Source organism: Hydra vulgaris, chromosome 12, assembly GCF_038396675.1.
Source record: "Hydra vulgaris chromosome 12, alternate assembly HydraT2T_AEP".
NCBI classification, from domain to species: domain Eukaryota; kingdom Metazoa; phylum Cnidaria; class Hydrozoa; order Anthoathecata; family Hydridae; genus Hydra; species Hydra vulgaris.
Genome location: NC_088931.1, coordinates 19,861,297 through 19,874,038, shown reverse-complemented (window position 1 = coordinate 19,874,038; position 12,742 = coordinate 19,861,297). Strand labels below are relative to the sequence as shown.

Sequence of the window (12,742 nt, the reverse complement as noted above, 5' to 3'; positions counted from 1 at the left end):
GGCATTATGACTGAAGCAGCACAAAAGGAGACAGGAGTTTGGTCTGGAAATATTGATACATGCAGAATATTTAATCACGACGAAACACCACAGTTCATCAATTTTAGTGTTGATGGTACTCCTGCTGGTCTTGTTTTTGCTGCAAAAAGAGAAACATGTTGTAAAATGATCAGAAAGAACTGTGAATGCGTCACCATACATCCTCTAGTATTATTTTCAGTTAGTTATTGCCTAATCACCTTTTTAATAAATATTTATAATATAGATTGAATAGATGATATGTATCATCTTTCTTTGTAATTGTAGGGGACCTTTGTGTCTGTCAAGTACTCTTTTGTACCTTTGGAATAACTAATCAAATGGCTCCAAAGTAAGCTGTGGCAAATATTACGCAACTTCTGATAACTACTTGCAATCATGGTGTATCTGATCACAATTCGTTATTAGATATGTACAAACAGTTTGATGAATGTCTTACTAAAAAAAATTTGCACGACCAGTTGTTTTGCTTTCTGATGGGCATTGTTCACGATTTAATTTTGATGTCTTAAAGTTTTTACAATCAAAAAACATGCGTATACTCTTAACTCGACCAGATACCATTGGTGTGACACAGCTTTTAGACCAACTCAACAAAAATCTTCATCATGAGTATCGTGGTATGAAAAAAATATATATTTTTACTGATTTCAATACACTAAATAAAGAAGCTTTTATGACGATTTTAGGACGTATTTGGAACAACTGGCCCTAAGACAATCTATAATCAAAGCTTCAAGACGTGTTGGAGTAACTTCCACATTATAAAACGTCAATGACATGCAACAGGACAAGTTTGCACGAGTTGCTTTATGTATTGATTTCCCAAAAAGTGTTACACCCAGTACAACAACTCCTGAAAGATATACTATTAAATCTCCTGATAAAAGAAAAAATTCAGCTCAGTATTGGAAAGAAAAGTTTTGGCTTTTCTTTCCAATACTGAGCTGATTCAAGAGCTGAGCAAAAAAAAGCACTCAAATTGAAAAAATTCCTGGTTTACTGACATTACAGAAAGTTAAGCCGAAAGTTTCCAAACTTACTACGAGGGTTAGGCAGGTTCACGGATCAATGAAAAGAAAAAATGTGTTGGACTTAGTGAAGGTAACTCAAGATAATAAAAATTAAGAAATAAAAGATAAGGAAGAAAAAATATGGAACAAAGAAAAACAAAAAGAAGTATTTTTACGGTGTAAAAATGAATGCAACTGTGGAGAAGGTGTGAGCCATGCCATAAAGCTACAGGAATGCTCTTCTTGCCACTATGTACAAAAATCTTGTAAAGTGGATGGAAAGAAACCAATAATGTTTTTACCTGCTGCAGTAACCAACAACTCACTCAAACGTAAGGTTATTGAGCATGAAAGTGATGAAGATAGTTAGAAGATGAATATTGATATTGAGCATGAAAGTGATGAATATTGAGATTGAGCATGAAAGTGATGAAGACAGTTAGAAGGATACACCAAAAGAAAAATAAATGTTAATAGAAAAAAGAAAAACTCTATTTTAATATTGAGCTTTTGATCCATGTATATATATATTTTTTTGGTAAGGGACCCCAAAGACCACACAGAAACACTACTTTGGTTAAGATAAAATATTTTAGCTGTCTTTTTTATTTATTTTCTTTTGATTATTTTGTATGACTTAAATCTTTACAAAAAACACTACTTTGCAAACTTAAATGAAAATTTTAAGTATTTATGGACTATAATGTCAAAATGTTATAAAATTAAAAAAAAAAAATTCTAGTGTTTTTAAAATAATTTTCAAAAATTTATGCTAATTTATGCTGATTTGGTTATTTTTAACAGTTTCTTTTCAATAAACTTGTGAAATAAAAAAATCTATTTTGCTGCTTGATAAGGCTTGATCTAAGAGTTACAGATACTAATGTGAGCGTGTGGCTTTTTGGGTCCATGAGTTTTTGGGGCCCGTCTACCTGTAGGCTTTTTTACTTATTTTGCTGTAAAAAGGCGAATTACTTTTATTCGTAAATTACTTTACATAACTCATATTAAAATATATAATTTACTTACATTTAAAAGTAATTCATTTTTTGTTTACATAAATTATATAACATGTAAAACTTAATTTCTTAAGTTTAGTTTTATAAAAGAGTAACTGTTACTTGAAAAAGTAATTTATTTTTACAAGTAAAAGTAATTTGCATTTTTACTTTTACTTACAAATGTAACTTTTAATGGTCGTGCAAAGTATTTACTTTTAAAAGTAATTTTGGTTGTAATTATGTGAGAAACTTACATCGAATTGTAATTTATCTTTTAAATGTAAAAAAAGTTATTTATGAAGTAAACTTACGTAAATATAATATGTAAAAAACATAACACTTTACAAAGTAAAATAAAACTACATCATAAAACCAAATTACTTTTACCTGTAAGAGTAACTAATTAGCAAAAACAGCTTACTTAAAAGTAATTTGTAAAAAAAAATCTTATTTACAGGGCTCCCTGCCGCGTAAGAGCCATAGTGCTAATAAGAGCTGCTAAACAATCATTGATTTTTTATTTCATTTTTGGCCATAATGAATTTCAATTTTAGCCTTAATGAAACTTTGGCGAAAAAGGTGGGGGGGGCAGGAGGAAGCATAATTTCTTGTTACGTTACTAGATGCTACCCACGCACGCAAATCTTGACCAAGTCACTGTTTGCTAGAGCGTGTTTTTTCTACAGATTTTTTTCTTCGAATTTGCTTTTTAAATCAATTTGAGCAGCCGTGGCGTGGTGATAGCGCACTTGCCTCAGAAACAAAAGATCCTTGGTTCATACCCCACCCCTGGGCAAGTTTTGCGACATCGTTCATCGGAAGGAGGCGTAAACATCCAAATCAATGCGCGGTGTCACAGAGGTGTCCTTACGGTCCTTATGGTCACAGAGAACCGCAGTCAGCCGTGGTGCTCTGTGATAAGACGGAAGGACTTCTTGGTGCACCTTAATAAAATAAAATAAAAAATTAATCAGATGGCGTGTTTGTTCAATATAGACATACAATTGAAAGCTATTAAAATTTTTGTTAATTTATTAACAAATATGGAAATAAAAGCATCTTTAACTTTACAAAGCTATTAGGCATTATTTTGAAACCACAATCCGTCGTGATTTGTATTTTATCTGTGTGAACGAAAGTCTATGCAAATATCTAACGTAAACTTCAAGTTATGTAAATTATTAAAAATTATATCAATTGTTATAAATTTACTTTTACTAAAAATTTTTATTGCGGCAGTATTTGCTGAATTTTGATTTATATGCATTTTTATAAAGCATTTATAGGCAGACTTATGAAGTTGAATAAGTCTTTTGTTTACTAAACAAAATATAATCTCATAGCGTGCCAAAGTGGTTGAAGTGCTTCGCGTGGGTTTAAATCCTTTCGTTTTCACACATTTTTTAAATCTCTTCCAATTTTCTACACCTTTAAAAGATGCATTTGAGAACTTGAAAGTTGTAATTAAGAAAAGTAAGATGTAATTGAGAAATACAATATGTAATTTAGAAGTCTAAAATGTAATTGAGAAATCCAACATGTAAGTAAGAAATCGCAATATGTAATTTGAAAAGCAAAAGTTGTAATTAAGAAATCGTAATATGTAAATGAGAATACATGATTTGTAATTGCAAATTCAATGTAAGCTTAAAGGTCATTGTAAAAGATCTTCTTGGACATGCATTTTAATAAGTTAATAATATCAAATTTAGCATTTGTATGCACCAGCAATACAGTAATACAGTAATGGAATTAAAAGATTGTTGTGTTATTTGTCAATACAGTATGAATAGAAAGCCTGTTATTAAATTGAATCCGTGCAAGCATTTATTTCACCGGATTTGTTTACAACCACTTCTGGAACAACCAGAACCACCTTGTCCATTTTGTAAACATGAAATACGTACAACTGAACAAGTTGAAATGTTTTATCTTCATCGAATGATAGAAGAAGAGTAATCGAATGTGCTGAGCGAAACGACGATTGGGTGACTCTGGCGCAAACTTTAGGCGTCAAATATAAGACAGCATTCAATTGGGTCCGCAGCGGAAATTTAAATTTTATTGGAAGAGGTGGTTTTAAACAAAAAAAATTAACCGATGATCCAATCAAAGAAACACTAACATGGATTGAAAGTGACTGTCAGTTGATAACGGTGGCCATTAAAACAAGAATATTATTACAATTTAATATTAGCGTCAGCACAACCACAATTGCCCATTACCTCGAAGGCAGACAATTTTCAAACAAAAAAGAGCTGAATATGTTAAATTATTTGTGTTTCATTTATTATTCATATGAAATCTCAATTAAATTTTTCACAAACGAAATTAAAAGAAAGTTTTAATTGACACCCAGTAGGATTTTTCCAGTTACCGCCTAAACCTCAAAACTTTTTCAAAACTTTTTATATTTTATTGATATTATATCAGACAACTAAAAAAGTTCGTGCGGTTTATCCTAATTGCCTATTTCTAAATAATGTATTAAGAATTAATTATAATTTCATATCGCGGTCCCTATCTCTATAATAAACTGATATCCAGAAATGCCATAATTACAAAATTAGATAACCAAAATTGTTTGAAAATCTTACTAAAAAAATTCGTTTTAAATATAAACAATTATATGAACTTACACTAAACTAACACTGAAACTAGAGCCAAAATTAACGTTGAAGCGAAAATCCCAAAAAACTTCAATAACAAATATTAATATAAAAAATATATAAATCAAAAATAATTTTATTTATGCCTAATCATATATTTATGTGTGCAAAATCTAGCATTTATCAATTATTTTTTATCTTACATTTTATTATATGTGAATCCAATATAAAATGAACTACCATTATATTTTGTGAAACTAGAAACATGTAAAAACAAAAATACAAAAAATATTACTAGTACAAGCGGCTTCTTGATGACAAGACCATCTGGTCTTCTGCAAGTTTCCCGCGTTCTTTTAATAATAATGATACCCTGCAGTTATATTCTTTGTATTCTATAAAGTTGTGAGATTTTATTTTTTCTCCTACCATCATATATTTTATAAAAATTGTAAATTTGTATCAGTTATATAGATAGAATCACAATATTGTAAAGATAAAAGAACAAAAAAAAAAAAAAAAAAAAAAAAAAAAAAAGAAAACTGTTTGTGGTGGGGGGATGATTTTGCATATAAATTAAAGCTTGTTTTAAGGAGAATCAATCAGTGTGTTTCATAAGTTTTATTAGTGCGTTTTAAATTTAAAAGTCTTAAGTGGAGTATGGCTGTGTCAGATGCGATAATTCGCGCCTGTTTACTTTATGAGTTCAAACTTGAAGCCAAAGCTGCAGAAGCTTGTCGTAAGATTTGCGCTGCTTTTGGGGAAGGTACCATAGCAGAACGGACGGGTCAAAAGTGGTTTAAAAAATTTTCTTCTGGAAATGAAAACCTTGAAGATGAACCAAGATCTGGAAGACCATCCATCGTAAACAACGAGGATATCAAGCTGGCAATCGAGCACGACTCCAGTCAAACATGTCAGAATTTTGCCTCAAGATTTAATGTGAGTGATGAAACTATTCGTTTACATTTGCACCAACTTGGAAAAAGTAGGAAGTTGAGCAAATGGGTACCTTATAAGTTGAGTGAAACAAACAAGTTGCAGCGCTTAACCATTTGTTCTTCATTGCTTTCCCGCCACAATTTAGTGCCATTTTTTGACCGAATGTTGACGTGCAACGAAAAATGGATTATGTACTGCAACAAAAAACGAACATATCATTGGCTAGCCAGTAACGATCCAGTACTGATGACTCCTAAACCAAGCATTCACCAACAAAATGTTTTACTGTGTGTATGGTGGACTACAGCAGGTATCGTTCACTATGAATTGCTACCAAGTGGACAAACCATTACTCCTGAGATATACTCAGCCTAATTGGACAGAGTTTTGGTTTCTCTTCACCAAAAACAAGTAGTTTTGGCAAACAGAAAAGGTGTTGTATTCCACCAGGACAACGCCAGACCACACACCGCAAAAATCACGCGGGAAACTCTAGCCCGTTTACAATGGGAGATTCTACCTCATCCTCCGTATTCACCAGCCCTTGCGCCAAGCGACTATCACCTGTTTTTGGCACTGGATAATCATATGGGGAATCGACAGTTTTGAAATAAGGAAGATCTCGAAAATGAGTTAATTCAATTTTTTAGCTACCAAACTCAAGACTTTTATAAAAATGGAATATACCAGCTTGTTTCACGATGGGAGAAAGTTATTCTTGCTGAAGGATACTATTTTTCAGAATAAACTTTATTAAAACTGTTTTTATCGGTATTTATTTATGGATCTGCAAAACCGCACGAACTTTTTTGCAACGTCTACCAAAACACCTAAAGTATTTTAAATATAATTATAATAGAAAATTTATTTTAAAGCTTTAAAAAGTAAACAATAAATATATTATTTATACTAGTATATAAATGTTTTCCTACCGCTTCCAAAAACATATTGAAATAAGAAATAAGTATTGAAAAGGTGTGGAGTAGATTTACCAAGACCCCCATTTTACGGGTCATAACAGCTAGTAAGCTTTAGTTAACTATTTCAACTTTTTTCTCTGCCAGCGGCCATGTTCGTTAAGGTTCGTGTTTCGGAGTCATAGAGTTAAGAGAGGGTTATAACACAATTTAACCTCCTCGCCTGTATTGGCCTTCTCGGAATTGGAGTGGTGAATTAACATTAAAAAAAAAAAAATTTAAGTTTCATACAGAAATTAATATTAATTTTTTACAAAACTGAAAAATTTTAAAATTATAAATAAGTATTTTATAAAATGCAATAATCATGGTAACCTAATTTCAAATTTTAATAAAAATTTCTATTACAAGATATAATCACTAAAAACTTGAAAACTACAATCACTAAAAACTATATCATCATCAGTTATTCTCTTTCTTTATTAACTTAACTTTTTCATTTTGCTCTAATTTGTTTTCAGTGTTTGCACTTCCTTATTTCGCTATATTTTTAATTTTATCTTTTTGATTGCAAAACGTTACATATTTATTACCAGGATTATTAGTTCTTATTAAAATTTAGTTTACCACAATATCTTTTGGACACCATTCCCAAATTTTTGCATAAAAATAAATTTTACTGTTTTGAGTTTTTTTATGGCATCTTTCTAACATGTTTTTATTAGATAAATCAATAAACATTGGCTGGATTATGTCCCTAATTACAACAGGCTGTCCTGTTTTTTCTTTATACACATGTTTCAAATATAATTTCTGCTTGGAATTTGCGCCAGATATTAATAGTTCCAAAACACATAATGTCCTTTTCCAATTTCATGCATTGCAATTACTAAATATAGATTTATATCAAAAAATCATCAGAAACTTTATTTGAAACTTTTTTACTGCTATAGAGCTTCATGTTCCATCAACACTCAGTGCAATTGAGTAGCAACAAAGAGTTCAAACCTTTTTTTGTTCTTATGATCTATATTCAGACTAATAGACTTCATCTCACAGTCAGGGCATGTTCAAGCAAAGGCAAGAGATTGTATTATAACATCAACATCAATTAAGAGATTTTTGGACTCATTTTGATTAATGTGAGATTGTGGAAAAGCTTCATCATCAACAATAGGATTATTGATCAAGATTGCAAAGTTAGGCAAAAAATAAAAAATAATGATGATTCTCCATTACAAAAGTACTATTTTTTCATTATTACTATATTTCAAGAAAAAACTTGCAATCCTGATTTTCTTCACCCTTTTTCAAAAAAACTCTAGAAGCACAAATTTTTCTTCTCCTGAAGACATCAATTTTTATGTTGTACAATTTGAGACAATATATTTATTTTATTCTCCACAAAAAAAAAAAAAGAAAATAAGAATAATAAAGAATCATACTCAGGTTATATTTAATATCAATAACTAAAAAAGATGACATTAGCTTTCAATCTACGCATAACGAAAAATTAAGAAACATTTCAGCTCAGTAAAGTGGTTTGGTTATATAATTTTTATTTTAAAAAAAGAGCCAAACAATCACTCAGTATTTTTTGAAAATTTTGGAAAATTTTTTGCTCAAGCAGTTCAATAAAAATATATGACCTATATTCATTTGTCATACGTCATTCATCATGACGTATATTCATTGCTATGCTATTGTTTAGGACCAATATACTTTAGCACCTTATTTTAAATAAAAAATCAAAGAATTTAGACTATACTTTTACATTTTTAAAATTTTTGACCACCTGGAATTCTTTTACTATAGATCCTAATTTTTTTACTGACATTAAAAATTTAGATAAACTAATATTAGCCAAATGACAAATACAACTTCACTATTTACAAGAATATATATATATATATATTTTAAAAATTCTCCAGTTTATACATTATAAATATATTATATTAAACATAAATCTGTGCGGCTGTGGCGCACAGTTGTTAAAGTGCTTGCATTATTAGCAGGAGATCCAGTTTCAAAACGAGCTTTGGACATATATTCGCGTCACGGTAAGGAAGGAGTCGTGAACTTCCTGGTTAAATGCACTTCCGCGGTGCTTTTTGACAAGACCATTAGGTCTTCTTGGGGCACCTAAATAAAAAAATTAAAAAAAAAAATTTAAAAAACTAATTAACTTAATTTTTTAATAAACATAAATCTATTGAACCTAATATTGGGAATATTATTTTTTTCCTTCAGACTGAAAGTTTCAGTTGCACCAATTTAGAGCTTGTTTATTTGTAGGCACACGCAAACAAACATTTGTAATAAAATAAGAAATTTTTTAGAACTTGCGTAGAATTTCTGTCTTTCTAGTAGTAACGAAATATTTTATCAAAATATCTAGTTACAACTGCAAAATGACATTATAGACTAATTGGTAAACAATATTTTAACAGAGTATGTGCAAAAGGATTCCTTTTGCATTAATAACTTAATTTATTACTACCAGTGGCGGATCCAGGTCATTGTCCTTAGGGGGAGGGTGGGGGGTAATTTGAAAACAAAATAATCCGCATTTTTTTAAATCTAGAAGTATGCTATTAAGTAACGGTAAATAAACATCGACTCTATAGTCAGTTAGAAGATCGTTGGTATTGAGGTTTGCGTGATTAGTTTGTTTTCCTGTAATTCTTGGAATCTTGATTTTTAAACCTAAGTCTTCAAGTAACTTTAATGCAGTCATAAATATAGCATTTAAGTTTTCTTCGTTCTGTCGTCTTTTATTTAACATTTTTATGGTATGTTTAAGAATAGTTTTTGTATATTCCTTATCCAGTAATTTTTTTGAAGAGCTTCACTTAAAGAGACTGTGGTATTTAACACATTGGCACATTGGCTAACGAATAAAGTGTTATTACAAATAAGGGCTCATTCCACTGAGATATCAAATCAAGTGTTTCTACTATATTTATTAAACAAGATTTAAAACTTGATACAGAATCATGTCGTTCAATCCATCTCGTTTCGCATAAGCTTGTAAGCATTTCATTATTTATATATTTAAGAACGTTACTTCGCTTCGGCAAGCTTTAAAAAATGATATTACTTCTTTCATTGTGCCAATTGTATTTCAAACAGCTCGCACAGACGAACATTTGGAAATTGATAAGTTTAAAGCATGGTTGTAACATGGACTTTTGCCTTTGGTATCTTCTGTATGTAGAATCTTCTGTAATATTGTGGCTGCTCAATTATTTTCACCTAACATAAGGCTGCATCCGTCAGTACCTATATCAACATAATCCTTTCAATTGAAGTCAAATTTTTTCAATGTGTTTGCTAGCAATTCTACTGTTAATACAGGTTCATAAGTAAAATCAGAATAACTTTCAGTATGGCAGTTTACAAAACCAATAAAATCTTCATGGATTTCACAGGTATTAACATCAATATATCTTAATACAACATTTGAGAACTATGACTGGTATCCGTTGTTTCATCAAATATAACGCTATAAAATTTTCCTTTAAATATTCTTGTTTTAATTAAGTCCTGAATTTGTTGAGCGCATAGTTCAATTATTTCATTTTGAATACTTTTACTTATGCATGTTGCTTTAGAATTACAGTTATTCAAATGGTTTTTTAAAATGTTGTCACCAGCGCTCACTCGAAAGCGAAGCAATTCCCGAAGATTGCCATCATTAATTACTGAAGAGTTTTGATTAATTTCAAAGATCTGCCCATCATCGCGATGACCTTGCAGAGCAGTATTCTGTCGACCAAGAAATATTATAGATTCAATTATAGGCTTTAATCGTTCTCGATTTTCTTTAGCCTGTTTAAGTCTTTCTTCGTTAACTAAATTACGTTCATTTGTAGACGGATATTCCTATGTTCTGATGAAATCTGATGCTGCCAACATAGCAACTTTGTGATACGCATTGCAATCATGTAATTGTAAGTCTCCATCTTTACTCAAAAGCTTTGAATAACTTTTAAGAGGTAACGTAACTAGCTCGAGTAATTGCACTTGACTGTGTATTCCCCCAACTTTTGCAAAAAGAAAGCAATACTTACAAAAAATTCCATAAAGGTATTCTGAAATCATTATCCACTGAAATTTATGTATATGTTTCTCGGACTAAAAGCAACTAACATTTTAACCCTTCTTTAAATGCACAGAATATGGATATTTGTAATTTGGATCAGGAAATCAAATATTAAATACACTTTTGTTTTCTAAATAAGAAACTAATTCGTAAGAAATTCATTCAGTTACTATTTAAAAAAAAAATTCTTCTTATGTTACATAAATACAACTTGAAGTGTATATAAATTGAAGTGTTGCAACTTCAATTGTTGAAAAATAAATACTTTTTTATTGAAATTTTAACTATCAAAAACGGCATCGCGTATATAAATTATACTACAAATTAAAATTAAATTAATAAAAAAAAAAATTTACCATTAAAACCAAATCTATATATTTTTCAGTTTTTAGAAACAGTTTTAAAAATTTTTCAAAATAGAACAATTGTAATTTTTGCTGTTTTTTATTTTTATCTAGTTATATAATAGAATGAATTAATGATAATAATATTAAAATGTTTCGAAACTTTCATCGTTTTTCTTCGATATCGTAAAAATGTTAAAAAGACAACGATAGATTTTTTTTGTAATGCTATGAAATAGTTTTAGTTTTTGTTTTAGTTTTAAAAAAGTAAATAGTTAGCTGCAGAAAAATTTTTCGTATTTTGTTATTTCTTTTAAAAATTTTTCAATATTATTTTAAAGTTTGACATTTCTTAGGGGGTGGGGGTAGTTACCCCTTTACCCCCTTATCCCTTCCTTTGTATCCGCCACTGATGACTACTTCCTTTAGGGAAGTTTTAAATTAAAAAAACTACTTTTTATTAAACTTGAACAAAAAGTTGTTTAATTTATATACTAAACAATTTATATACTAAACAATTTATATACTAAACAATTTATATACTAAACAATTTATATACTAAACAATTTATATACTAAACAATTTATATACTAAACAATTTATATACTAAACAATTTATATACTAAACAATTTATATACTAAACAATTTATATACTAAACAATTTATATACTAAACAATTTATATACTAAACAATTTATATACTAAACAATTTATATACTAAACAATTTATATACTAAACAATTTATATACTAAACAATTTATATACTAAACAATTTATATACTAAACAATTTATATACTAAACAATTTATATACTAAACAATTTATATACTAAACAATTTATATACTAAACAATTTATATACTAAACAATTTATATACTAAACAATTTATATACTAAACAATTTATATACTAAACAATTTATATACTAAACAATTTATATACTAAACAATTTATATACTAAACAATTTATATACTAAACAATTTATATACTAAACAATTTATATACTAAACAATTTATATACTAAACAATTTATATACTAAACAATTTATATACTAAACAATTTATATACTAAACAATTTATATACTAAACAATTTATATACTAAACAATTTATATACTAAACAATTTATATACTAAACAATTTATAGAGACATATATACTATATCACAAATTTTAAAAAATCTTATCACAAATCTTAACAAAAAAAGTTATATGTGAGCTGTGCAAATATTTTAAAGTTACGCAAAAAGTTAGGCAAGCTTCTACTTAACGTAACTTTTTTTGCTTCATGCCGAGCATTTTTTGAAGATGTTTTGTGAATACCATAATTTGAGAGTTAGACTTACGAAAAATATATCGCAAGTTTTGTACTAAGTACTGCGCAAGTTATGAAAAAGCAGTGATTTTGGTTAATAAATATAATTTTGGTTAATAAAACATACTTAAGTGCCAAACTTAAGTGTGTTCTTGTTAATGTCTTATTAGAATATTAAGACAAAGATTGAAACAAACACCACATTTGGTTAGGGTGTAAACTTTATATAATCATAATTTTTGAATTTTGAATTTTAAAACCTGTCAATATAAATTGAGTGTAAAAAAATAAAAATTTCTAATTTTTTGCCCTCACATTTAAGGTAGGGATAGTAAATGTTTTAGGGCATTTTTGTTTTCAGGTTCCAATCACCATGAGTTTTATTTCTTAATCTACGTATAAATCGTTCCTTAGCTACAGCTCGGGTTATACGTATATTACACAGTTGTAGCAAAA

General features: G+C 28.9%; 1 protein-coding gene across 1 annotated transcript; it reads left to right on the top strand.

The window, feature by feature from the left end:
* Positions 1-5,322: 5,322 nt before the first annotated feature.
* On the top strand, positions 5,323-5,979 carry LOC136088000 (histone-lysine N-methyltransferase SETMAR-like). The gene has a single exon (XM_065811636.1). It carries the CDS (start codon positions 5,323-5,325, stop codon positions 5,977-5,979), a length of 657 nt encoding a protein of 218 aa, XP_065667708.1.
* The last annotated feature ends 6,763 nt before the right edge of the window (positions 5,980-12,742 follow it).

Excerpts from the sequence above, each read along its gene's own strand:
- LOC136088000 (XM_065811636.1), top strand. The coding sequence starts at position 5,323 with ATGGCTGTGTCAGATGCGATAATTCGCGCCTGTTTACTTTATGAGTTC.